This window comes from Podarcis filfolensis (genome assembly GCF_964270895.1).
Source record: "Podarcis filfolensis genome assembly, chromosome: 15".
NCBI classification, from domain to species: Eukaryota; Metazoa; Chordata; class Lepidosauria; order Squamata; family Lacertidae; genus Podarcis; species Podarcis filfolensis.
In genome coordinates this window covers 7,620,812-7,647,385 of record NC_139618.1, presented here as the reverse complement: position 1 = coordinate 7,647,385, position 26,574 = coordinate 7,620,812, and the positions used below count along the sequence as shown (strand labels likewise).

General features: G+C 43.3%; 1 protein-coding gene and 2 long non-coding RNA genes across 55 annotated transcripts in view; 1 reads left to right on the top strand and 2 right to left on the bottom strand.

The window, feature by feature from the left end:
• Positions 1 to 17,108, top strand: part of MSI2 (musashi RNA binding protein 2) — a 451,089-nt gene extending 433,981 nt beyond the window's left edge. For 17 of the 49 annotated variants that reach the window (XM_083587782.1, XM_083587801.1, XM_083587784.1 and 14 more), the window contains one exon: positions 1,692 to 2,081. In XM_083587782.1, the coding sequence (XP_083443908.1) occupies positions 1,692 to 1,960 (269 nt within the window). In that variant the 3' untranslated portion in view covers positions 1,961 to 2,081. Of the gene's footprint in view, positions 1 to 1,691; positions 2,082 to 6,075; positions 6,154 to 7,775; positions 11,140 to 11,656 lie in introns of those variants that run through there. The other 32 variants (XM_083587795.1, XM_083587794.1, XM_083587779.1 and 29 more) reach the window with 8 other exon arrangements.
• Positions 2,211 to 7,238, bottom strand: LOC310750252. The gene is made up of 2 exons (XR_014542023.1): positions 7,101 to 7,238; positions 2,211 to 2,358 (listed from the first exon to the last, which is right to left on the bottom strand). It is a non-coding gene; the product is annotated as an uncharacterized lncRNA (long non-coding RNA).
• Positions 12,973 to 26,574, bottom strand: part of LOC310750207 — a 42,686-nt gene continuing 29,084 nt past the window's right edge. For all 5 annotated transcript variants that reach the window (XR_014541964.1, XR_014541965.1, XR_014541966.1 and 2 more), the window contains 2 exons: positions 17,312 to 17,387; positions 12,973 to 13,170 (listed from right to left, as the gene is read on the bottom strand). This is a non-coding gene — a long non-coding RNA (uncharacterized lncRNA). The remainder of the gene's footprint in view (positions 13,171 to 17,311; positions 17,388 to 26,574) is intronic.

The window sequence follows — 26,574 nt, the reverse complement described above, 5'->3', positions numbered from 1 at the left end:
AAAGATTCCCTTTTGGTGTGTGAGGCTTTGGGGAAAGCCCCTCTCTTCCAGGAAATGTTGTGGAGTTTTCTGTAAATAGACAAACAGCTGTTTTCCTCAAAAGTGTGGAATCTAGCAAGATGCAGAAAGAAAACTAATGTGAAATGCCCAGGGGCATATTCCTCCCAGATAGTTTTTTTCTCCCAGCTTGGGAAAGGGGAGGCAGGATTCCCAACTATACCTCCAGGCAACATGGCATTTTGACCTCTGGGGAAACTTACAAGCTTGCATCTTTGGTGGGCTGAAAGATTCAAAGCTATGGTAAAGGCTTTGCAACTTCCCATTTCACTCTGCCTAGATGTATAGAGGGAACGGTGCTCTGTAGTTTGTTGTCAGAGAGGGCAGGCCCTGTGTCTTTTTGCTATTTAATCCTGTTTCTTTCTCTTTTTTTTTTCTTTAAAAGCATTTTTCAGATACTTCCACCAATTATTTTACATATCAAACATCTCTAGACAATGCAAATAGACCAATAACAGCAAAGGTTTATTTAATAACAGCGTTCCTGGAACATCATTTTCTAGGTTTGCATTATAGTCAGAGCTATTTGAGAGCATCTTGTTCAGTATAATTAAGCAATAGATTTTAAAAGGTCAAGAATGATCAGCTCAAGAAATAGCACTGCTTGCCTTGATATAGTCATGAAGGCAGGTGGATGGTCTCAAAGCATAAAGCTGGCAGTTCTCTCTCTTTGTAGCATACTACTTATGGTTGGGTTCCTCCTCCTCCACTAAATCTGCTAATTTCACTTTTTCTACCAAATAGTTGACAAAAAGAAATGCATCGTGCTTTCGGCTAAAGGAGCTGACTTCCCTATTACTATTTACATTTTTTCCCTCCCTCCTTCCCTCTCTGGAAATAATTAAGATTATAGGATTGTTCCTGCTTCTAGCTACTTATTTCTTTGTGCATTCCGGTAGTGCCCAAATAATAGTTTTGGAGATGGAGACAGACACTCATTATTAGGGGAGGAGGAAAGGGAAACCAACCCTCCTCTGGTACCTAAAACACCCCAAATGTTCCATTGCATATCATTTGTTTGTTTGTTTGTTTGTTTGTTTGTTTGTTTGTTTGTTTTAAAGAAAAGCATTTCAAACCTCCCAATCTTCATGTACCTTGAGAGCTAAAAAGTGGGTGGGTGGACAGGACATATATTTCATCTGAAAGTTTTCAGTGGATCCAAAAAACGGTTTTCTTTCTTTGCTTATCAACATTTAATATCAATATTAACACAATGTGTAGTCTAAAACTAGTTCCTTTGTAGTTTGCATGGGATGTGAATGCTGTCTCGACGTGCCCAGATCTAGAAAACTCGTTTTACTACTGCATGAGCATCAAATCAGATGTTGAAAAATATATATTTTTGTGATAATTTGGTGAAACTGAGCACCTACCGTCTCTGGTTGCAGTAGTGTGTTGAATGGTTTTTTTTTTCCTTCTCTCTTTATACATATTTCTATATATTTGGAGCTCCAAGCTTCTTAGTAGTATGGGCTGACTATTATTGAGTACTTGCTCTCCTATCGCATGGCCTTGGTTAAGTGTTAGAAGTTGGACCTAGGCTGTTTTCTTTTCTTTTTTTAGTGTTTGGCTTTGTAATAACTGTGCATGCTCGGCTTCTGGCCTCATACCCAGCTTTATTCTCTGCACACCAGTCTTGAATAGCTACAGTGCTCAACCGAATTTTGGCGCACCCGCTTCCCCGGCAGGCTCCAACCCAGCCCGGCCCGGAGGATTCCCAGGGGCGAACAGCCCGGGTCCCGTTGCAGACCTCTACGGTACAGCCAGTCAAGACTCCGGTGTTGGTAACTACATAAGTGCTGCCAGCCCCCAGCCTGGCTCCGGCTTTGGGCATGGAATTGCTGTAAGTAGTCTTCTTTGTTTCCCCGTTTCTCTTCCTAGCGTGTCCTGGGCTCTGAAATGAGCAGAGTTAGCTGCCAACGAGTGCAATCCCTCCCACCGCTGTCAGGGTAGGCTCCTGTTATAGAAGCTACTACACTTTCTAAATAGGCCTTCAAAGCCACACAAAGCCAGGACTCCTGCCTGTCACGTGTATTAGAAGCTAAATTGAATCTATTTGTGTGGCTCTACCTTTGCCCCGGCATCCTCTATGGATTCCATATACCTGAAGCTTCACTTTCTTTTGATTGTAACAGCAAACCGTTACACTTCCCTTGCAAGGTACAATAAGACTTCATTCAGCCAGACCACATATTCAGATCTTTTGCCAGATACTGGACTTGCATTGTGCTCCGTTATTCCAGATAAACGTCAGCTGCTGAGAGGTGTCCATTTGACAGAAGTTGCACTGTGTATTTATTTCTGTAAAGGGGGCGGGCAGAGATTTCCTCTGATCCATCAACCTGCACAGCACACCAAGTGTCTTTTTTATACCGTATTTTTCGCACCATAGGACGCACTTTTTCCCTCCTAAAAAGCAAGTGAAAATGTGTGTGCGTCCTATGGAGCGAATGCAGGCTTTCACTGAAGCCTGGAAAGTGAGAGGGGTCGGTGCGCACCGACCCTTCTCGCTCTCAAGGCTTCAGAAAGCTATCCGCTAGCCGTGGGAGACCCAGCTCTCCCACGGCTAGCGGGGCGCTGCATTAATCCCGAAGCTTGGGGCGTGCGGAGCTCAGCGCGCCCCAAGCTTCTGGGTGCCGGCAAGGTCTCCGCTAGCCGTCTAGACCTTGCCGGCACCCAGAAGCTTGGGGCGCGCTGAGCTCCGCAGCCCCAAGCTTCGGGATTAGCGCTCCGCTAGCCGTGTCTAGGCTGCGGATAGCAGCCTGCTTCCCGGAGCGTCGGGCGCCCTGAAAGCAGAGCGCCCGGCGCTTCGGGAACACATCCGCAGCCTAGGCAGCCCTGTGGGAGGTCCCGCAGGGATGTCTAGGCTGCGGATAGCAGCCTGCTTCCCGGAGCGTCGGGCGGCCTGAAAGCGGAGCGCCCGGCGCTTCGGGAACACATCCGCAGCCTAGGCAGCCCTGTGGGAGGTCCCGCAGGGATGTCTAGGCTGCGGATAGCAGCCTGCTTCCCGGAGCGTCGGGCGCCCTGAAAGCGGAGCGCCCGGCGCTTCGGGAACACATCCGCAGCCTAGGCAGCCCTGTGGGAGGTCCCGCAGGGATGTCTAGGCTGTGGATAGCAGCCTGCTTCCCGGAGCGTCGGGCGGCCTGAAAGCGGAGCGCCCGGCGCTTCGGGAACACATCCGCAGGGTGGGGAGCCCTGCAGGAGTTCCCCGCAAGGCTCCCCACGCTGCGGATAGCAGCCTGCCGCCCGGCGGGCGGGGCGCCCTGAATCAGAGCGCCCCTCGCGCCGGGCAGACATCCGCAGGGTGGGGAGCCCTGCAGGAGTTCCCCGCAAGGCTCCCCAAGCTGCGGATAGCAGCCTGCCGCCCGGTGGGTGGGGCGCCCTGAATCAGAGCGCCCCTCGCGCAGGGCAGACATCCGCAGGGTGGGGAGCCCTGCAGGAGTTCCCCGCAAGGCTCTCCAAGCTGCGGATGGCAGCCTGCCGCCTGGCGGGTGGGGCGCCCTGAATCAGAGCGCCCCTCGCGCCGGGCAGACATCCGCAGGGTGGGGAGCCCTGCAGGAGTTCCCCGCAAGGCTCCCCAAGCTGCGGATAGCAGCCTGCCGCCCGGCGGGCGGGGCGCCCTGAATCAGAGCGCCCCTCGCGCCGGGCAGACATCCGCAGGGTGGGGAGCCCTGCAGGAGTTCCCCGCAAGGCTCCCCAAGCTGCGGATAGCAGCCTGCCGCCCGGCGGGCGGGGCGCCCTGAATCAGAGCGCCCCGCGCGCCAGGCAGACATCAGCCAGCCCCACAAGCTCGGGGGACAGCAGGGAGGCGCAGCGCCACTATCCCACTGTTCCTCGACCTGGTTCGGTTTCCCTGACCTGCTTTTGGGGGGGAAATAAAGGGAAAAAATTTTTCCTTTATTTCCCCCCCAAAAAACTAGGTGCGCCCTATGGTCCGGTGCGTCCAATCGTGCGAAAAATACGGTAATTTTAGCAATGTGTGTGCGCTTCTGTTTAAGGAAACCTGTTAAGTTTTTTTCATAGCAATCTTACCCAGGTGAGAGATCTCACTTTAGTGCTCCCACTCAAGCAGCTGAAAGATAACAAATGCCACAATCCTACAAAAACAGGAGTGCTTAATTTCCAAAGGTGTGCTTAAGTTTTTTTCTGGCTATAAGCCACCCCACCCCACCCCCACAAAAATGCTTACATGAGCTAATTTTGAGATCCTAAAGTACAGGTAGATCTCCACTTACATGTTACATTCCGGCTATTGTGCATATAAGGGAAATTGCACAAAGGCAGAACGATCCCCGGAACAGCTCTTCACAACCATCCTTCCCTGTCTAAAGTCGTCACTGAGTGGGCCTTGCTCCCCCCCACCCACCCACTTTGCTTATCGGGCTCTGGAAGGCCCTGGAGGGCTCCCGTGAGATCTCACAGGAGCCATTGCATAACCTTAGACGGCCTTCCTGGGGGTTTTCCCTATCTCCCACCCCTCCTTATTTTAATTTTTTTTCTGTGATCTGTGTAACGCTGGAATCACGTATGTAAAATCAGTGTAAGATGAGATCTATCTGTACTCCTCCAAGCAACTTCCATATCCCAAAAGTTATAAAGGTTGATAACTCTGCTCATGCTCCCAAGAATCTGGGAGCAGCTCCTTGCACCCTAACCCTTTGTCAAAAGTAGATGTATGAATATGCATAGGAGCAATTTGCAGGAACACTCCTATAACCTTAAAACAGGAAGCAAGGAATGGCCTGTATCACTTTTTTAAATTTTAGCTGGGCTAGAAATGAACTACTGATATAATAACACTTAGCATGGAAAGTTGCCTTGCTCTGCACCTTACCAGCTACTCATGAGAGAATGGATTCACATCACCAGAACAGGGGCTTCTTGCTGTGCCATTATTTCGTATTCAGTTTTAAGATCTAATCCGTTTTTGGAAGGTGGAAAAAGGTTGCATAGTGTGTGGGTGGAGGAATGGTTATGTGAATCCAATTTATAAAGAACTGAAGTTTGTTGCTTTAAATCTGTTCATCTGCAAAAATGTTAGCAAGTTTTTAACGTATTTTTTTTCTCAAGCGAATACAAGATGTTCTAGTATTAATGTGGTGTGATTATTAATTTGGAAGCGGAAAATTACTAATTTTCGAGTGGAAATTTTGCTCAACAAATTTGCATGCAAGCCCCCCCCTCCCCCCATCTCAATTCTACTGTGTTCAATTGTGTGTGTTAGCATGAATGTCTGATGCTGTTTAGTGACCAGTTAACCAAATTATTTTAAGCCAAACGGATTATTCCTGTCCATTTTCTTGTATCTGGAGCTATATCCTAAATAACCCAAAGTGCAGACAAAGTTCCAAAAGTGTTTTACTGCGTTAAAAAAGTTAACACCCGGACATGTATGGTTTTTGTTTTAATTCCATTCCCCTTGTAATGTCAGCTGGGTAACTTGCAAAATCCCATTGGATCAGCTGTACAGTGAAAGACAGATTATTATTCTGTTAAGACCTACATCAATCTAAACTGCCATCTATCACCACTTTGCAACACCCCTCATTTCCATTTTTCGCCTAAAGAAAGAAAAGATCGGGTTGTTCTTGAAAACGTGTGCGCTGTTGACCTTTTGCAGCAGCCTGGCTTCCAAAGAATAATACAGCACTCAGCATTGTGCTTTGTCTGCACTAATGTGGCCTTTAAAATTATTTTGTGTGTGCCTGCACACAGCTGGCTCTTTAATTTTACGTTCAATAACATTCTACAGAAAGTAGCTGCCTTTTTAATACCTTTCACGCCATCCATTTACTAACAGCAGCTTAAGAAATTTACTTTTCAGATGTGATCTTGGAAAAATATCCCTAGAATTGAATCCACAGAGATGTTAGCAGGACTAGATTGCAGCTTTTCTAAATATTCATGCTGGCACCACACACACTTGAGACTTTTGATAAATCCATGCAAAAAATAAATAAAAATCACAATCTCTTCCCATGTATCACACTGATGACATTAACAATTGTACAATTTTAGGGGCCTTTGATTGCAACGGCTTTTACAAATGGATACCATTGAAACGTTACACAGGGTTGGTTGCCATCTCACTTGGAGGTATTCCAGTATATAGCATTTATATTTTCAACTATGTCCCTTATATTTTGTCATTTTTTTTACATTCTTACACTTTTCTTTCTTCCTGTCTTTAAATCATTTTTTCCTTGTATTATTATTATTATTATTATTATTCAGTTTTCTGGGATGGAAAGTGGAAAGGGATCCTGAGCAAAGTGTGTTTACATATATTTCATTTTTATGCTATCGATTTGATTATTCAAATACAAAGAGCTGTTGAGGAATCCTCAACCTTCTGTGAGCATTTTTTTAAATAAGTACCATTAATGTGGACTAGAGACTTGTGGAAAAAGCAGCATTCAAAAGTGCAATGCTTTATTGCTTCAAATCCACCACTAAGGACTGTTAGTACTTTCAGAACAGCTACCTCAAATTAAAACTACCTACTTACTAATGTCCTATCTGGATCCCTGCCTGTTTCCTACCCTTCAACTGACCACCCCAATGTGGGGTCTTTGCATATCAAATTATAAATATTCAGTCTAAAGAGTAAAAACAACTCCTAGAAAACAGTCCATGACCAGCTTATATACATATATATCTATATCTGTGGTAAATGCTTTATTTTGCTGCTAATTGCATGCCTTCTAAATTCCAAATCAATGCATGGAATTAAAATAATGATTGCTGAAATTAGGAGAATTTGGCATGATGCTTGTGAAAGGCTTTATGAATGTCAGAGGGGTGAATATGGTGGTGTGGTTTTAAGTGACCCAAGGTTTTTCGACCATGAACAAATGAGTTCTTAAAAAGGTTCTCAAGGATGCTAAGGCATTTGAGTTGCATCTGTTCCACACACACCCCCTTGCAAAACATATAACAATGCTCCATGATTCTCATCAGGCAGCATGCTCTGCATCACTTAATGAAGGCTGAGTTGCTCCTTCATACCCAGAGTGTGATTTGAGGGCACGCGATCAAGATACCTTGCTGAAACTAAACAGGTCTGAGTCTGGTTAGTGCCTGAGAATCCCATATATGCCAGCTTGAGTTTTATGGTGGAAGAAAGACAGGGTATTACATGTACTGAAATAAATAAATTCTGTACTCGTCACTAACCTTTAGAACATAATTCAGTGGTCAGGCATCTGCCCTGCAAGCAAATGGTCCCTAGTTCCATCTCCAGCATCTCCAGGTAGGGCTGGGAAATAATTGCCCACCTAAAATCCTGGGGAGCTGCTGCCTGAGGTGGATGCACCAATGGCCTGACTCAGTATAAGGCAGTTACATTTGTTTCTGTGGAGTATGATCTCAGTGACTGGCAGTGAGATACAACAAAAAGAAAACCAGGACACCATTCTAGGTGAATCAGGGTCTCAAACTAGTGCCATTAATGGTTGCTTGCTTATTATGTTAAAGTTACTAATAGCAACCAGGTTCAAATGCAGTCTTGCTACTCACATAAATATACTACATGAGCAGTTTAAAATGGTGTTTTGGTGCTAACAAATGTTAACCAGGTATACGGCATTAATTCACCCAGGACCCACATGAGCGCTGTAACCGCCATTAACAAGGCAATAAGCAGTGGCTGAAATAAGCCCATTTCAAATGAAGAGCATGTCTGTAATTTGTGCGCCATGTTTTCTTCACTCCACTAGGTATCTTCTGCTGTAGCTTCAGAGACATCTAGTCCTCTGTGAGCCTTGTTGAGAATACCTTCTGCGGCAATCCTTATTTCTTCTTGACAACCACACAAACACACATCTTCAGGCAATAACGGGCCCTGGATAGCCTTTCCTAACCTGTTCCCAATTACAGAAAGGTTGTACCATTTGGTCCCCATACTTCTGCTGATCATTATGTTTATGCTTAGCATTGGAGTTCAGTGAAGTCCTTCGCACACAACATTTCAGTAATTCTCACAACAGCCCTGCATGGTAGGTAGGTAGAGCTGCAGATCAGATCGCAGTTGAAGCAGAGATACTAGCATAGCTCAGTTTATGGCTGAGCTAAGATCTGAACCAGGATTTACTGGTTCATAGCTTCCTCTCCAACCTGTATTTTTCACATCTCCCCCTAAACACCAAGACCACCAAGCAGGAAAGAAGCTTGCGGATCAGACGCTCAGAGGTGCCAGGCTGTGCTACCTCCATCCACTGCAGCTGCCTTGTCTGACAGCTTCCCATAAGCTTATTAGAAAAGCCAAGCTGCTCAAGAGGTTTCTAGAGAGAGGCCTTGCTTGAAACAGACCCAAAGCCTGATAGCCGAGTGGGCAAAAACTGGCAAAAAAAACACCAAACAAACACTAGCCATGGCTAATTCCTACTGACACCAGCATGATTTGAGTTAGCTGTGACTCAAGTTTCGCTCTGTTGTTTTCAAGTAGGACTTTGCCACAAATGACTTTTGCTGCCTTAAACCCAGGGCCTTGCTCTGAGAACGTCTTCTAGGGAACTTCTTGATATGTGAGGCCTGATTTCAGGTGTGTTGGGAGAAGGTATCCCTTCTGGCACCAGGCCAAGTGGAATGAATAAAGAGCTTGGTGGATAGAAACATGAAGTTAATTTTTAGAGAGGCAGTGTGAACACGCGTTATTTAGTTGTCTCATTCTCACTGATTATATTGGCTGAAGCCAGTAAGAAAAATAAAAAATTAGGTACCAGTGGGATTCAATAACAATCACTTCCATATCCAAGTCATTATTACAAATGCAGCATGCCTCTTTCTTAACTCCACCAGAGCGCTTAGTTACATGCCACTCTCTCTTCCCTTGTCATGTCACGCTCTTTATTTTTGCCCTTCAATGCACCCACCACCACCTCTATCAAAGAGCACAGGTTCACCTTCATACTTGGTTTTGAAGTCCTGTGAAGAGGGCCTGTTTCAGAAAAAGGAAGACTTTACATCAACTATTGGCATGCTTTTTCATCCAAGTTGTTTGCCAAGCACATCTCTTACTTTTCTAAAAAATGTGTAAATGAAGTTCCCCCACAGGTTCCTGGAGAGCAGCCATGTGTCTGGGATGGCTCCTCCCTCTGGCTGGATCCAATTATGGTCCCAAGTAGATGAGACTACCCAGGGGGAGGGAACCTCCTTCTCACCAGACCACCCTGCCTCATGAGCTGGATGGTTGGGATCAACTTGAGCTCCTAGCTTGTCTTCTGCATTTTCTTCTTCTGTGTGTTTCTCTCTCCCCCTGCCTCCCCTTTCATTCCCCATCTGCTGTTAGAAACTGGGGGCATTTGGGAGGCTGCTCCTGTAGCACAGGAGGTTTGTGGTTCACACTGGCACAATTGCACAGAAGAGGAGGAGGCAGAGAAAGAGAGGAGCCCCAAGTGGGACGGTGGAGAACATTGTGCCCAGATGGCTGAGAGGGTTGGCGCAATTGCTCATCGCAGCAAGCAGGCACCATGAGATTCACTGAGGTGATGGAGAAGCCTGCAGAGCCCACCCGCATCTCAGCCTTGGCTGGCATCAGCAGCCAAACACTATGCCCCACAGCAGGGCAAAGTCACCCTCAAAGGGAAACGTGTTTTAAGAACCAGAGGCCTCTGAAGCAGGTGAACAGGATAGCCCTCCAAGCCACGTCCAAGGAAGGCTAAAGCTCTGGGCTGCAAGTGAACTGTCAGTGGAGGGGGTTAAGTCCTCTCAATACTGCGTTTGTCTGGGGAAAAGGAATTCTGCCAGGTCCACACCAGCAACAGGCCCTTCCCTACCATTGCAGTCCCCCTGTCCAGGACTGGAAAGGGGTAAATAAGTACGTAAGTCCCATTGAAGGAAGAATGATGCACTAAGTCAGCATTCCTTCTGCCCTCTTCCTCTTCTCCCTCCTCTTTCCTATTCTCCATCTTCTGGACACAAGTGGTCCATCTTAGTGGCACATTCCATAAGGCATGGAACCAGCAAGGCCAGCTTGTTCAAGAAGGCATACAGCAGGAAGTTAGAATGCCTAGGGCAGAGGCTCTCTTGAGTGCTCCCTCTCCAGAGAGGTCAAAGCAAGGAGGCTCCTGGAACTGCTGTAAGAAGCCAAAAGCTGCCTTTCCAGACCAGCGGCACTGCATGGCCATGCATCACTCTCCATGTTCAAGAGTTAGGAAAAGCTGAATGGGGCATACCAGGAAACATAAACCATCACACAAACTAGTCAACAAGTGACACTACTTCCTGCCTAAGGTGATGGGAAAGCTGAATGCACCAGCAGTAGATCCCCCCAGGAATCCATGATAAACATGCAGGGGCAGGTTGTGGGTGGAGGAGCTGGCCAACAGGGATGATGACTCCAAAGCCCATAAGGATGGTATGAAGAAAAACTCTTTTGGGGCAAGACGCAGTAGGAGGAGCCATCTCAGACACATGACTTCCTTCCAAGAACACCAAGGAAACAGAAGTTCTTCTCACTCACAAGTAACTCCAACCTATAAAAATTTTAAAGGGTTTGCCTTGAACTCTAATTTTGAGGACCTTGTGGCTCCACAGCGCACGACCTTAAAAGGAAGACAACACTTGGAACATAGGGAGGTGCCTTATACTGAGTCAGACACATTGGACCATATGGCTCAGTGCTATCTACACGGGTTGGCAGCAGTTTTTCAGGGTTCTCCTTACCTGGAGATGTCAGAAGTTGAACCTGAGACCTTCTGCATACAAAGCATGTGTTCTGCCACTGAGCTATGGCTCTAGGACCAAGTTATTGTCAATATTAACATCCCTGGCACTTAACACCCTGGTTTTTTTGCATGGACCTAGAAGCAGAGAGTCCCTGTTTACAGCATTAGCTCCCTGCCTGTTTCTGTTTTAAGGGTAATTCATATTATGTGTAAGTTACCATCTTAGCTCCCCTTGTAGGTCATTTGCCTAAGAGTCTCAATCACCCCAGTTCCTCTTTCCCTATCACGTTTCTCGGCAGATAGGTGCAGTTACCACATGAATAATAGACTCTATGTGTATGCTGCGGTGCCACTAGAGCGGCAGAAAGCTGGAGAATTTGATATTAGCCACCGAAATCAGATTCCCTAAGAATTTCAGCTTTCTTTAAAAAAAGAAAAAGAAAAAAGATTAAATTCTAACCTTATACCTGGAAGCCGTGCCCGCTAACATATCAGAAGTTGGGTGTGGGGAGGCTAAATCTGCTTTCCACCAGTCAGGGGAGGGGACTCGTGCACGCTGAATAGCTCCCTGTGAATCACAGAATAAGGAGGCATATGACATAATTGCATAGTGTATGTAAGCACCAGAATTCCACTTTCCCTGTTTCTGAACTTGAGCTGATGTGGTGCAGCATTTTGATATTCTTAACACGGTTGGTTACACACAGCTCTGGATATCAACATGCATAAGTCCCTCGCCCTTTAACACAAGCGTATGGTGGCCTGTTGGGAAACAAATGACACCCCAGGTACACCACATTCAACGTGTGACCATAAAAAGGCCCCTAGAACTAGTAACATGTCTATGAAGTGTTGGCTATAATTGTTGCTGTTTTTATCTATTCACACACACTCTCTCTCTCTCTCTTTCCTTTTCAAAAAACGCACTGTAGAGTATATCTGGATGTCCAGGCAAGACAGGGCGAAGTTTCTGAATGGTTCCATGTTTAGGTGATACATCATCAATCAGACTTTGAGCATTGCATCATCACCAATAACCCACACAAACTGGAGGTGGCATTCAGCGGACTTGGGTTGTCCACAATCTCTATCATCTCACGAACCTGCTGTACTATATAGAACAACAGCTTTTTAAAGAAAAGAATATGTGTATATATATATAATCCATTTTGTTCATTTTATTATTTTTCTTGATGTTTTTTCCCCTTTGAAATCTATTTTAATCACTCTTTTGTAGTATTTTGACATAGGCTTGTAGTCACGTAGACCTACTACTTTGTGTATTTAGAAAAAGCCTAACCATAATATAACTGTTTATATATTACGAGGATTATTTTTTTTTTTTTTGGCTTTGCTTTTTAATAACCTCCCACCCCTTTATTTTGTTTTATGTACTTTCGTCGCTTAAAAGAAGCTGAAGTGGTAACACGATTCTCAGTTGACTGGTACCAATTCTGAAGCTAAAAAACTTTTTTCAGGTGGAATTTAGCACACACTGAATTTAGAAGTAGAGCAAGCAAGACAAGTGAGCGGACATATTCTATTTATGCTGTATAGGGAATGGGAGGCTGGCTCAGTATCAAGATCTCTAGCAGTTCTTTGTATTAGTTAACCTAATTATATCTATTTTCGGCAATAAGGCAAGGACTACAAAGTTTTTTGTGCGTCCTTTTTCTATAAGTGCATTTTTTTGTTGTTGAAAAAGAGGCGATATAAGGTTTTTTGAAATTGTGATTTCTGAAAAAATAATAATACTGTAAATACAATTCCATTAACTTACATATAAACTATTAAAAAAGAGAAATGCATAATATTTTTGTGATGGAGTCAGACTAAGGCAGTTTCTGTACTGAACGGAAGAAAAAGGCAAAGATTAGGGGGCCCCGATCTGCTGGAAGCTTCTCTTCCACATGTGCTTTGACGTGAACAGAAGAGGCCCAAGGGCAGGGAACTGCCCTTCCTGGCTCCCATTCATCTCGCCAGCACACGGAACAGCAAAGCTCCCAGTGGGTTGCACCCTGACATTTTTAAACGTTTGAGATCGACTGCCAGAGCTGGCCCATAGCAGTTAGATCAACACTGTTTAGCTTGCTCTGTAGGTGTTAGACCTTATAACTGTACTAGCGTCATACCAGCATATTAACTAGACATCTGTGCACAGCTTATAAAGTAACAGTCTAGTTACATTTTTAAGTTAAGAAGGAAAAAAAAACCTGCTTTTCCCAAGATTGAAAAAGCTACAAATATAATATTTAAGACGGTATTTAAAAATCCAAGCACACTTTTTTTAACCATTCTTTAGATCACCTGACTGACTGTCCATCCATTTCAGCCACCCTGACGCCTTCTATAGCTCTCTGGCCAAGCGAGTCCACTTGGAAGCTCCCACGCTGTGGGCAGGGGGTGCAAATTAAGCCTTGCATCTTCTCACCTCATCCATTCTTTCCTATATTAACAAATTAGGGAAAGCAAAGTTTTGTTTTGTTTTTAAAAAAAGAAAATATTGTTCTGAATACCTCAGTGCTACAAGTTTATCACCCTAGACGCAAGAGAAGATTTAATTTATTGTAGATGAAAACAGATTTGAAAAAAAAAATGTATAAAAAACATCATTGCACTGTGACTGGTAGGGAAAAACTGACAATTTCCAATTTGCACATGTTTAATGTTTGGCTGTTATATATATGGTCCTCTGCTGGGGAGGAGTCTTATGAAGGATATTTTTTAATTTAATTTTTTAAATATGGGTCAAATAGGCCAGCAACAGCAACTCGAAGTACAACAGTAGGTGATATTACAAGCATAACTATAGTGTGGATATATTCTTTTTTTTAACATTAATATTGACAAGGTTTATTAATATTTTTTTAAATTGTTACGTTTATAAATTTGGTACTCTAGGTACAGCCAGAATAAGACACTGAATGCGACATTTGTTAAGAGAAAAAAAAGCTGCTGCGCTCCTATTTTTGTAAAACTTTACTAACAAGTAGGCTAACATAGTTGTTCAATAGACAAGTTAGAGCAAAGCATCTTTGAACACTCACCGAGGCACCATAATGCTAACCGTAAGGAGGGGGGAGGGTCTTGTTTTTAAAAACAAAAAACATGGGTTTCTTTGTTTGTTGTTGGTTTTGGGTTGTTGTTTTTTTTGTTTGTTGGTTGGTTGTGTAATGTCTTTGGTTGTATTATTATTATTATTATTTTCTTATTTCAAAACAACCAGGTTTAAAAGCCAGAATGCTGGACGCTTTTTAAAATTGAGACTTGATCAAGTAGTACACTAAATAATAATAATACTATTAATAATAATAAAGAAAGAAAAGTAATTAACTGCAAACCAAATTCCCTGAGAGTCAAGTGTGTAAAAAAAAAAAAGTCAGGGAATTTTTTTTTTTATTACTCTTTAATCAATGTAGATGACATCAGAGTACCACCTATCAGGGACGACTTCTCTGAAGGCTCCTTTCAAATGATGTCGAGTTCTCCCTCCCAGGAGCTCTGCGCAGCTCCCATTCATTTCAATGGAGCTTTCCTGTCAGGAGTTCCCGGGAGCGTGTGCCTGTACTGTATACTACCATGTGTTCCTCCTCGTCATTCATTCCCTGTCACCTCATAGCAGATTATTTGATCATTGTTGTATGTTAATAATGTATAAAAATGACTATCTTGTAAGAGTGCTGTCCTGATGCTAGTGTAGTGACAACCCCCAACCCCTTCTCTTTTCTTCTCTTTCTTCCTCTTCTAGTACATATTGGTAGTTGTATCGTAATTAAGGTTAAATACATAGATGTAGTTATTCAGATTTAGGACCAGTAAGGATAGAACTTTCTCTTATTTAAGACAAAACGAAATGCTAATAATTTTGGGCAGGTGTTTTTTTAAAACTTAAATTTTCTTTTTGTGTTTTTTTCTTTCTGCTGATCTCATGTGGTTTCAACTAACCAAAGGTCTCACAATGTTAAAAAAAAAAAAAAGAAGAAGAAGAAGGAAAAAAATGCTAGCAAAACTGCTGCGGCATTTTATAGATTCCCCCACCCTTTGACTTTTATAAAGAGGGTGTGCCATACTACCTTAAATGCTAACGCTAGATATGCAAAACTGGATTTTTTTAATTTATTTTTTAAAATAAAAAAAGAGGGAGGCATGGTATAATAAAATGATTTTACTAAGAGAAAAAATATTTTTTTAAAAAAGAATGCTCAGAAGAAAAAAATTGATAACCTGTGTGAATATGTTTTAGATGTTTCTATACCTTTTGAAAAGCCCCAGTGGCCCATAGCACAACTTGTGTGGAACCTGGTATGTTTCTGAAGTGGCTTCCTAGGCTAAGGTTCATTTTAGTTCCCTCACTCATCTAGAAATCTGTTTCAAAGGATTTGGGTTCGTTTGTTTGTTTTTAAAAACAATTAATTTTAGCACAGAAGGCTCAGCTGCATCTTTATTTTAGTCAAGGTGAGCAGGCAACAAGCCCCATCTTCAGCATCTCATCATTTTGTTCCAAACTTCCCCTTCCAAACAATGCCTTGGAGTTAGCAAAAACCAAAATGTAGGAGCAGAATGGTGTAAACAGGGATTGAAAAGCACCACTCAAGTACTGTGGTGGATTCTTTACACACCTCCATGGAGAAAGCATTGGAAAATGCTGCTTTGTGCCTCAAGTTAAAAGTTAATTTTTAAAAACAATCTTGTGAAAACCAGAGACCAGGAAACTCTATGAGAAATTCTCTGCTTGTTTCCGTGGCGTTTGGATGTCAAAATTGATCTAAAAGTTTGGAAAGAGCTTGGCATGAAATCCTGGCATACTTTTCTTTTTTGCTACTGACTTGAACAGAGGGCCAGAATTTCACTCATGGGATATTGGGAGTTTTTAATTCACATTGCCTGTTTCTCCTCCCGCCGAAGGTGGGGAGAGCGGAAACAAAACACACCCATCCAATCTTAACTTGATTAAAATGAAGAGCAACCTGTCCCTTTTTTGTTTCCTATTCTACATAATGTTCATTTTAATTTGAATTTGTAGCTTGGACTTTAAGGTAGCATGGCTCTGTTGCTGTAATTTTTTTCCCCTTGTACAGCAGTATATACACAAGCTGATGAATGTTACACATCTTGCTAGGCTAGTTGAATCATTGGGTAATTGTTGGTAAATAATAATGACCTGAAAGGTGTACAGACTTTTTTTAATTTTCTCTTCTCCATCACCCAGCTATTAACCCTGTACGATTCTTTCAATCTTGAGTGTGAATGAGGGCTAGGGACTCCAGCCACCAAACCACCCTGTTTCATTTGCCATCTAATTCAATGCAACATAAAACAAAACTAAAGCAATATAGTTTTCCTACATTTTTTTCTTGAAGGTCAGCCATGGTTGTGTAATATATATATTGCATATGAAATTGTTTACAAAAAAAAAACACTAACTACTTATTTTTTACTCTTGGGTGTATTTGTTTTGAAAGGTTTCCTTTTTGTTTTGTTTTGGGTTTTTTTCTGAAAAGCAAAATGGTTGGAAGAGCAAACTGAAGCTAGTCTAACTATGTTTTGAGTGACAGGGGGCCTTAGACACACTGGCAGATTCCCAAAAAATCTGCATCAATACACTGTAGAGTTTCATAAAGTGCGCAGAATCTAATTCCAATCCATTTTCTCACTGTGTGCAAGCACTACATGAGATTCTGCAAGCTAAGCAATACTTTAATACTGTAATAAAAAAAATTACCAAAAAATAAAAGGAATTCAAAATCAAAGTGATCTGTTTGCCAGTTACCAAACAATCAGAATGTATTGTCTTGATAGAATTTTGTTTCAGACAAAAACAAACAAAAAAAGAAGTCACCCGTGCTATAGAATAACCTGTGTTTGTACATATGCCAACACCACCACACATGTGTGGGATGTGAGTGTCAATTGAATTCTAGTGATAGCAAAATAATCTCACTGTATATGTTGTACATGTTTTGAATTCCATCAGTAAATCCAATGCAAAGTCTCAACATTTTCAGGTGGTTCTAAATGTACTTAATCAACAATGACACAGTGGCCAGGCCTAGCCCCTTCCTTTTATATTTTAGTATGAACTGATGCGAACTTTGGTAGTGACTTTTTATATACATATATAAATATATATATACATACATATATATATATACGTGTATCTATATATATCAAGCATCTTTCAGGTCTCTGTGTATGGCTTTCCGAAGCCCTGTTGTAAAAATATACTACATGGATGGGGGTCTCTCACATCACAGATGTGGAAAGTATAATTTTATATTTGTATTTTCAAATAAATAAGTTTGTGAAAGGTTTCCATCCTCTACTGTGGTCCAGAAAATCAATGTGTTTGTCTCAGAAAAAAATAATAAAAAAATCTGTTTTGAACAGTGTTGTATGATGTGTCATTTGCAGTAATCGCTTGACACCTAGCTGTTAATGTCTATTTTTCCACTTCCCTTACCTGCATTCATCTCAAAAAGCTGCCCATATGCTCTGGTTAGTCAATCATCATTTCTTAATTACTCTGTTACAGCGGACAAGGTGTTCTACGCATTTCCACATCTGCTAGGGAGGAGACATAAACCTACCTGGCATGAAGGTTCTTTTCTTGATAACTAGATGCCCCATTCTTTTAATCATGCTTGTCTCCTGCGCATCAGAACTCTGAAAGGCAAAGTTTCAAGAAAGACTTCAGAAGGATGTGTGTGACATCATAGCTCCCAGGGATTCATGGATTATTTTCCACAGTCCCCGCCAGGTGGGTGCTTGCAAAAAGAGTCACCGGGACTCTTAAAAACTAAAGCATCAAACCATTTATCAAGCCACCACCAACTAGCATCAACTTGACCATTATGGTTTTGGCTAACAAGAGGTGTTTAACTGTCCGTCGGATGCAATTGCCTTGGAAACTGGGGCTTTCCATATTTTAAATGACTAATTTATTTATTTTTTACTGGCTATTTTAAATTGAGGGAGTTGAGAAAGGCTGGCATGGCTTGTACTCTCATGAGCTGCACCATGGTACTAATTATTAAAAACCAGCCTTCTGCATCTCTGGGTGCCTTGATTCAAAAAAGCTTATCACTCTTTTCTTTTACGAAGAATATTAGAGCTGCCTGAAGAGGCGCAAGGAGCTGATAGCATATAGTTCTTTGCCAGACTAGGCTTCAATGTATTTCTAAATTTGTATGGGGGGGGAGGGAATGCAGTATGACTCTATCCAGAGTGATATCAGAAATTAGTCTACAAAGGTTTGCTTTAGCCCCCAATTCAGGCAGAACATCACTACCACTTTGCATTCACCACAAGGGTAGGGGTATTTTTTTTACTGGGATGGGGAGCTCTTTCCCATCTGACTTACTGTTATCTACACCATGAAGATAACAGCTGGTGGCTCCTTGGGGCAATTAATTCCTAGGGCTAAAACCAAGAGGGAATGATGCAGCAGGTGTGGGGAGCCAGGTGAGGGCAGAAGTGCTGTAAGGAGAGCCCTGCAGCTGGATCAGACCAAAAGCCCTCATTTATACCAGCAGCATCACAGTGGCCAATCAGATGCCTTTGGGAAGCAGGCAAACAGGATCTGAGCACACCTGTACTGTCTCTCCCCACTTGTGATACCCAGAAACTGGTATACTGGTTCAGGGTCAGTTCCAGCACCTTTTTCTAGAAAAATAGCACTGCATAAAATATAATAAAAAATCAATATAAAACACTGCTTTAAAAAATAGAATAAAAATGAATACACCATGGATAAAACTGAGTAGTACACAAACACACACACTTCTTTAAGAGGCTTTAAAGCTGATTACCAATCTCCGCCTCTCAAATGCTGAAGGGGGAGCCATTCCAAGGGTGGGTGCCACCACTGAGAAGGCCCACTTTTGTGTTGTTACCAAGCGAGAATCCATCAGCTGCAGAATGACCAGCAGACTTTCCTCAGAAGATCTTACTGCTCAGCTTGGTCTGTACTGGGGAACCAAACTTTTTGCTTGTATCAGTAGTTAATCTGCCTCTTAACACTAATGTAATATAAGCAAACTGGGTGCCCCACTGAGTATCTTGAAAGCTGCATTTTACAGCAACCAAATCAGGCACAAGGGTAGTCCCACGCATAGTGCATTACAGTAATCTAGATGTGAGGTTACCAATGCATGGATCTACATGACAAAGCTATCCCTGTCCAGGAATCATAGATGATGAACCAGCTAGTTGGGAATGGGTGCTCTAGTGACAGTGACATATCTAGGCACAGCCCAAAATATACCACCGATCCTTTGGAGGCAGCATATACAATGTGCTAGCTGATAAATGACAGTAGCATAGAAAATTGCATTATATCAGGAGAAACTTCTTTGCAAAAAAATAAATAAGGGGAAACTGCATACCAAAATGTCTTTATTAGTAGAAATTCACACCCTAAAATTCTGATGAATTTTCATTAGAATCTTGTATTATTAATTTTTAATCACAAATTGTGACAGGAATGTTGGGAACTGAATTTAAGATCAGAAAAATGAAGAACTGAAAAGTGACAGTTCCATTCATCTCTACACACCCCTAACCAGAAACCCCTCAATGAATCAAAGATTGAAAGTTATAAGATACCTAGCCTTTCAGATGAGCTGGAACTTCACATTTAAAAAAAGGAAATAATCTAGCTCCTAGTTTCACCTTAGATGGCGACAAGGTAGGAAAAGGAAATGGGGACGGTGGAGACTCCACAAGGGTCTCTGCCCCCTCTAAGGGCACTTCTTCCATTGCGGAAAGAGAGACCTCAGCACTCAGGTTGCTTAACAAGAGAAGATGGACTTGGGGCTGCTGCGGTTGAAGGTCAGCGCCCTGCCGACGGCGGGATGGCCTCGTCTCTGGAAAGCAGTCAACCCATCAAAGCCTTAATGGGACTGATGATTAGTGAGGTGCCGAGGGAAAAATTAGATTAGAAAAACAAATGAAAATCATTTAGGAAGTGGGGCTTATTCGCGGTGGAAGGCTGCTGCTGTATCAAGGCAGGCAGGCAACAATTTGACTTCCATCCAGGAGAAGGAGAGCAGGTCTGGAATACATTAGTGTGGTGGGAGGCCGGGAATAGCAGCCACTTAACCCTGTCATTCAGCAAACATTAGTGAATTATGAGTGTGTTACTTGTTGGGTTATGCGCTTGCAAAATGCCCAACGGCCTCCTATATCTCAGCTAAAAATATGCTCATGTGCCTTTGGTGTCAACAAACTGATTTTTATTATTACAGACACTCCCCACACAGCTACCCACTCCCCAAATGATCAGAAATAAGTTTTCTGTTCCCCTTGCAGCTTCTCAAAAACTTAAATCAGAATCCCAGGCCAAGCCTGTGAAAGAAGCCTAAATTTCCTCTCCTTGTCAAATTACTACCCTTGATGAAGAAAGCAAGTCCTAGAAATGCAATTTAGGACCTTTTCTTCATGCCATAAACAATGGTGGTAGATTACAATGGGTTTAAAATGCTGTTTGAACTGTTCTTACCATGTAACCTGAGCTGCAGATAGGTGCATTGGGGGTGGGCAGAACGATGGGAGGGAGAGGGAAGTTGCTTTTTGCTAATAGCTGTGGGGTGGAGCTTGTCACAACAGTAAAATAAGATCCAATATTATTCAAAGGCTGTTCAAAGGCAATTCTTCTATGAAGAGGGTTGGTTGGGGGTTTGCACCTTTTGTTCTGTTTAAAAATCCATGAATGGGTGCTCTGTGCCCAAAGGCTGAAGACCAGCTAACTAGTTTTCAGCCGAGTTGGAGGTGGTATGACAAAGAAGCCATTTCCTGTGGTGTACCTGAGGCCTCTGATGGGAAGCTTCTGCAGGTTTGTGACGTATTGCCCTTTGGGTTGTCATGCCTCTGTTATGTCCTTCATGAACTCTTTCAGGAAAACAAAAAAACCCCAAGACATATGCCTGTCTCCAATCAAAGCAAGTTTCTAGATCTCATGGTAGGAGGGGATGGATAGATCAGCTGCCACACAGCCCCCCATAACTTGAGGGTTTTTTAAACTGGTGATTGACCTTGGTTCTGTCTGCATGCAGAGCACACACTCTGCTATCCATTTGTGGCCCCCTGCCTTTCCTTTTCCTACAACTCATTTCCTGACTCAATGTCCTTCCGTCTCACCTACGATTCCTACATTTCAGTCCTGAACCCACCCGCCCCAGTCTTTAAGAAGCTGCACCGCGGAAGCAGGACAAACAGCACAATTATGCAGCTATGAGGGTTGGTTGAACAGTTAGGCACAGAGAGGCAACCACTGCAGGGGGGCAGAGGCTGGGGGACAGCTGCAGTGGCAGCCCCACGCGGAACAAGAGGTGTGTCTGCCGTGTGGCCTGTCCCGGCCCCCTAAACTGGCTGCTGCCCTCAGGTGTGGTGGAGGAGGAACTTGGGAACCTAGGAAGCTGCTCTATACTGAATCAGAACACTGGTCCATCCACCTCAGTAGTGTCTGCACTGACAGGCAGGGGCTCTCCAGGACTTTAGGCAGGGAGCATTCCCAGCCCTGTCTAGAGCTGCCACTGGGGACTGCCCAAAATGTAGCAGAGTCAGGGGGTGGGGCTTCTGGATCGCATTGATGGCCCTTACCATTCCCTCCACAATTCATGTACAGAGGCCAGCAGCCTCATAGTTAAATACAACACTGTTTGAAACCCTATCTATAGTCCAGTGGTGGCCGATTTATTTTGTTCTTGTTGATTATTTGTTTACAGTCGTGCCACAAATCCAGTCCGAAGTAGGAGGCAGGCCATTTTTGCGTGTTCTGTGACCCATTGAGTACATTCCTTTGGCACTGGGGAGGTCAGCACAAAATGCTGGCCTTATTCCATGTCCTACCTAGGTTTGTGGGCGTCCCTGTCCAACGTGTGCACCCCCAAATTCCTTCGAACACTACTGCTTTGGGCACCAATACCTCAGGTTGCCCTCATGCACTAATCTGTTGCTGCTTTCCCTTCTGCAGGGATATAAGCCAACACTACAGCTGGTCAGGCACCATAACTAAAGCCATCTCTGTACGTCGTGCTCCCCAGTCTGTAGGATGTGCAACAGTTGTCTTAGAGCCAGGGGCCTGGCTTCTGGTTATTATTATTATTAAGTTCTTAACCTGAGGTACTACTTCTGGGTTAGCAGAGTCTGTAACCCGAAGTGTTTGTAACCCAAGGTGTTTGTAACCCAAGGTACCACTGTACAAGTTACTGATTTTGTTTATCATAAACTGTCATACAGTTTGCATCCAGAGAGGGATGCTGTAGGATAAACAAATTAAAGCTACTTTGAAAAAGTTTTCTTTTTAGGTAGGGAAATGACCCAACCCAGCCAAGATGGTACAATTTTTGCCATAGCTGAACTTTTGCTGAGCTCACCACCTTACCTCATGTTCCTAACTGGAGAACAAAATAACTCCACTGTGTTAAGCAGTTTCTGCTATAGTTGCTTGTTAATCTGCAGCGCTCTCTCTCTCTCTCTCTCTCTCTCTCTCACACACACACACACACACACACACACACACACACACACACACTTTCAGCCTCCTCCCTCTGCTGCTGGAATGAAGATCTAGCCGCTATCAAGCCCACTCATGAAAGCTGTTTAGCAGCGGAAACCAAAACCAGCATTTATTAATTATCAACTTAAGTGCCTCCTTTCATGGATATTTTCAAGGGCCTCCTTATTATTAATAAGAATAATAAAACAGAGTGTGCTTATTAAAGCTCATTCGTTATACAGCATATTGATTACCGACAGGGGGGGGTGCACCGATTAAAAATGCACACGTTATACTTGCCACCCCTGCATGGCATTAATTTTGAAAGCTGTAATTCAGACTGATTATTACCCTAAGGATCTTCCTTTTTCTTTCTTTCAAAAATAGAAATTTTTCTATTCTACTCCTCCCCCCACCACACACACAACCCTCACACATATGGAGAAGATCAAATAACTGCCTTCTATAATGGTCCAACCAACAATTGACTCCTATAAACATGGTAAACAAACTTGATCAAAGTGAATCATCTCTTCCACTTCCTCTAGGGAATTAGCTTTTATTCTAAACTATCAGATCAGGGTAGCCAAGAATTTGGAATTGACACAATTTGGAATTGTGGGTGCATTTACACTTTATATGCTTGGGCCCCTCCAGAAAAGTTTTTTGGGGGCGGTTATATTCTACAACATGTCAGTTACACAGTAATGGTGCAATGGTAGTGTCCACACATTCTGCTTTTTTTATAGTGCAACAAATGTGCTATAGCACACATACACACAGCTCCCCAGAACATTTCTGATATGAAAAGTTATAGGATTTCATCAGGAGGCTATGGGATATGCACCAATTGGAAACAAAGCTATATGCCTGCCCTGAAACTTTTGCAAGAGCAAACAGGAGTGAAAGTGGGGTTGTTTTTAACTGCCCCGATACCAGCATGAGCACAAAACATCGTGAATGTGAAATAAAAAAAGATGTCTGGAAGGGCTTTAAATGTGAACTGAATCCAATTCCTTCCATATCCCTAACAGCTGTTGCGTAAACACGCATGGGATTGGGCTGCCTAAAAGATGGTGCTCTCCCAGCACCCAATAACAGTGGCCATTGATTAGTAAAGGTGATGTTATCCCCAAAACAAATTCGGAGATCTAAGCACTCCAAGCACCCAACACCATGCCACGACAAGAGGAGGGTGAGGAGCTGGACGCAAATGCCGCCCCCCTAGGAGCCAGTTGCAGAAGCAAGTGTGAGAGTCAATGTTGCTAAGCAGCTGGTCCCTGGGGTTCACCGGTGCATTAGAACCACCTGACACCCAGCAGCAACCTTAAGATTGCTGCGTTGGGAGTAGGGATGTCAGAGAATTCCAATGAAAATGGGAGCAGAAGGTGCCAGGGTTTCCTTATTCATCCCATATCTGGAATGGAAATTGATCCAGTGAATACGATCGGTATACACTGTTGTTGTTTTGAGTCCGCAAATTGATAATTGATTAACACCCCACACAAACAAACACATCTGCAACTGGGTTTCCTTTTCTCTGAAATGAAAGAGTGGAATAATGTAATGGTGATGTAATTGCATAATCTATGGAATTAAGAGAAACCTGCAGGTATAGGGTGCTATATAAATTTAATCAATCAATCAATTGCAAAAACTACATAAGTTATATAATTTTGCCACAGTGGTGTGCAAGACAAACAACCTAGTTTTTGGCAGAAGATGACCTGCAGCGGAATGGAAACAGTGCTGCATGTGACAAGTGCAGAGCAGAAAAAGAAGCCTTATTGCATCCCTAGTTGGGAACCACAGGTGAGTCATATTCTGTCCTAAGGAAAATCATGCCTTATTATTTACAGGGAACCAGGCAGAGGGCCTTCTCAGTAGTGGCACCCTCCCTGTGGAACACCCTCCTTTCAGATGTCAAGGAGATAAAGAACTGCATAACTTTTAGAAGACATCTGAAGGCAGCCCTGTATCAGGAAATTTTTAATGTTTGATGTTTTATTATGTTTCAGTATATGCTGTAAGCCGTCTAGAGTGACTGGAGAAACCCGGCCAGATGGGCGAGGTATAAATAAAAAAAATATAATAATTATTGTTGTTGTTGTTGTTATGCCACTGGCCTCGCTACCACTTCCTTGTTTATTTCAAAAATCTAATTCATTCTATTGCGCGCGCACACACACACACACACACACACTTAACACTTTGGTATGTTGCATTCAAAGCAGCTTATGACTTAATCAAAACAAAAGAAGAGTCAGACATAAAAAATCAGTAATTCTAACATAAAACAACACAATGAAACACGGATAGCGGTGCCAATTTTACAGAGCAATCTTCAGAGATTTAAAGCTTGCTGGAACAGCGGCAGCAACAAGTCCTAACTGCCGACCTAAATGCAACAAGCAGAAATCCTGGAGGGCATTCTGTGATCTAGGTAGAACCACTGAGAGATGCCCACCTGCATGATGGAAATAGTCCACTCCCCATTGTGGCTCCCCAGCTTCTACTAGTGGCATAATATACTGCCTTTGAAAATGGAGGCGGCATAGAAAACTCTCCTCCATGAGTTTGCTTATGTTTTCATTGTACAGTCCCATATTCTAAAGTGCCACAAGGAAAACCAGGTGTTTTGGCTCACTTAATATATCTAGCTATCTGTATCATTTAACATGTCATATGATGCCCAAGGATTCACTCTCATTTTTAAAAAGTACAGAAAGGGGGCTAAAAAAGTACAGCTTTTTTACCTCCAGCATTGTTGAATACAGGGCCCCCACTGAGTCAAGGGTTCCCCCAATTGTTTCCTGACATTTGACCCCATTTCCTGTATTAGTTTACTGGTGGAGAAACAAAACCTTTTACAATCTTGTGTGAAAAATGTGAACTCTAAGAGGCAATTTCTCAGGCAGCCAGGAAGCCCTTATTTTAGCTTTTTAGTGAAAGAAAGCAAAAGGGCTGTTTCCAAGAGGTCCTGGCTTTGTTTGGTTCCCTCCCCCCTTTTTTTCCCAGCAACAGCTGCTGGGCTAGACAGACCCCCTTTGATATCATGCCATGAATCCACTTACAGATGCTTTGTCATGCTGTCATCTATGCTCATAAAACAGTCAGAATTGGCTATTCAACAAACACACAATCCAGAGGTGGGGTGGGGGGAGCCTGAGGCCCTCAGCAGTAGAAAAGACCCCCACAAAGAGACCCATGGCCACAAAAGATCCAGCACAACCCTGGCATGCCCTTTATCTTGCCTGGACTACAAAGGATCTGCAGTGAGGAGATCTAAAACAGCTCTCTGAAGCTTTTTATAACCTTTAGCAGACTCTGTTACCACAGCCACTGAATGAGGCAGAAGATTTTGCACCTGCCCACCCTGAAAGACATCTCAGGCTGAGGCTCCTTGCCCAAAGGCACCAAACAACTTCCTGGCTGAATGGAGATTTGTATTAATCATAGAGATATAATAGAATTGTAGAGTTGGAAGGGACCATCTAATCCACCCCCTTCAATGCAGGAATCTTTCACCCTTCGTAAGACTCGAACCCACAACCCTGAAATTAAGAGTCTCATGTTCTATCAACAAATACCTAGCCATTAAATGGAGCTTTCAAGCATTATCTTGTTAGAATCCTTACAGCAACCCTGGAAAGTAGGCTGGTGTCATCAACTTAACAAGAGAGATGGGGCGCCAAGGTGTAGCCAAAATGACTTGCCTAAGCCACCTGGTCACTTTGTGGTGGTGGGTGAGATTTCTCTGCTTGTAGTTCAGTCTCTTGGCCACATATGCAGCCACAGTTCACAGAGATGACCCAGCAGATCCAATAACTTCTCCCAACAGCTCACAATCTGTCTCACATTCAGTTATACAGGTAGAACAAAAAGGAACACAGCCACCCACTCACCCAGATCCCATTGGGCCACACACGTTTTTGAAAACATACTGACTTTCTGAGAAGGAATGAACGCTGAGGCGCCAAATTGACAAGAATAGAAAATGGCTTCCCTCACCTACCTTGAGGGGGCGGGCTGTTGCTGGAAGGACAAGGCGCAAGGCCTACTGACGCTCTTGCCACCATTTCTAATTCTGTTACACGCCACCTATTCATGTCCAGTAGTACACAATTGACACCCTCCAGGAGTGATGCTTCCACACCTTCCACATGCACTGCTTCAGGAAGATTTTGGGCAGGACAGAGTCTCAAAGAAAGATGCGCTCTCGCAAGCCCACATTCCCAGCTTGGTCACTCTCCTGTGGTCATGTCCACAGAGTGGAAGATAGCAGGATCCCCAGAGATGTGCTCTACGGGGAGCTGGCTTTAGGCACCAGGCCCATTAGCAGACCAACTCTGC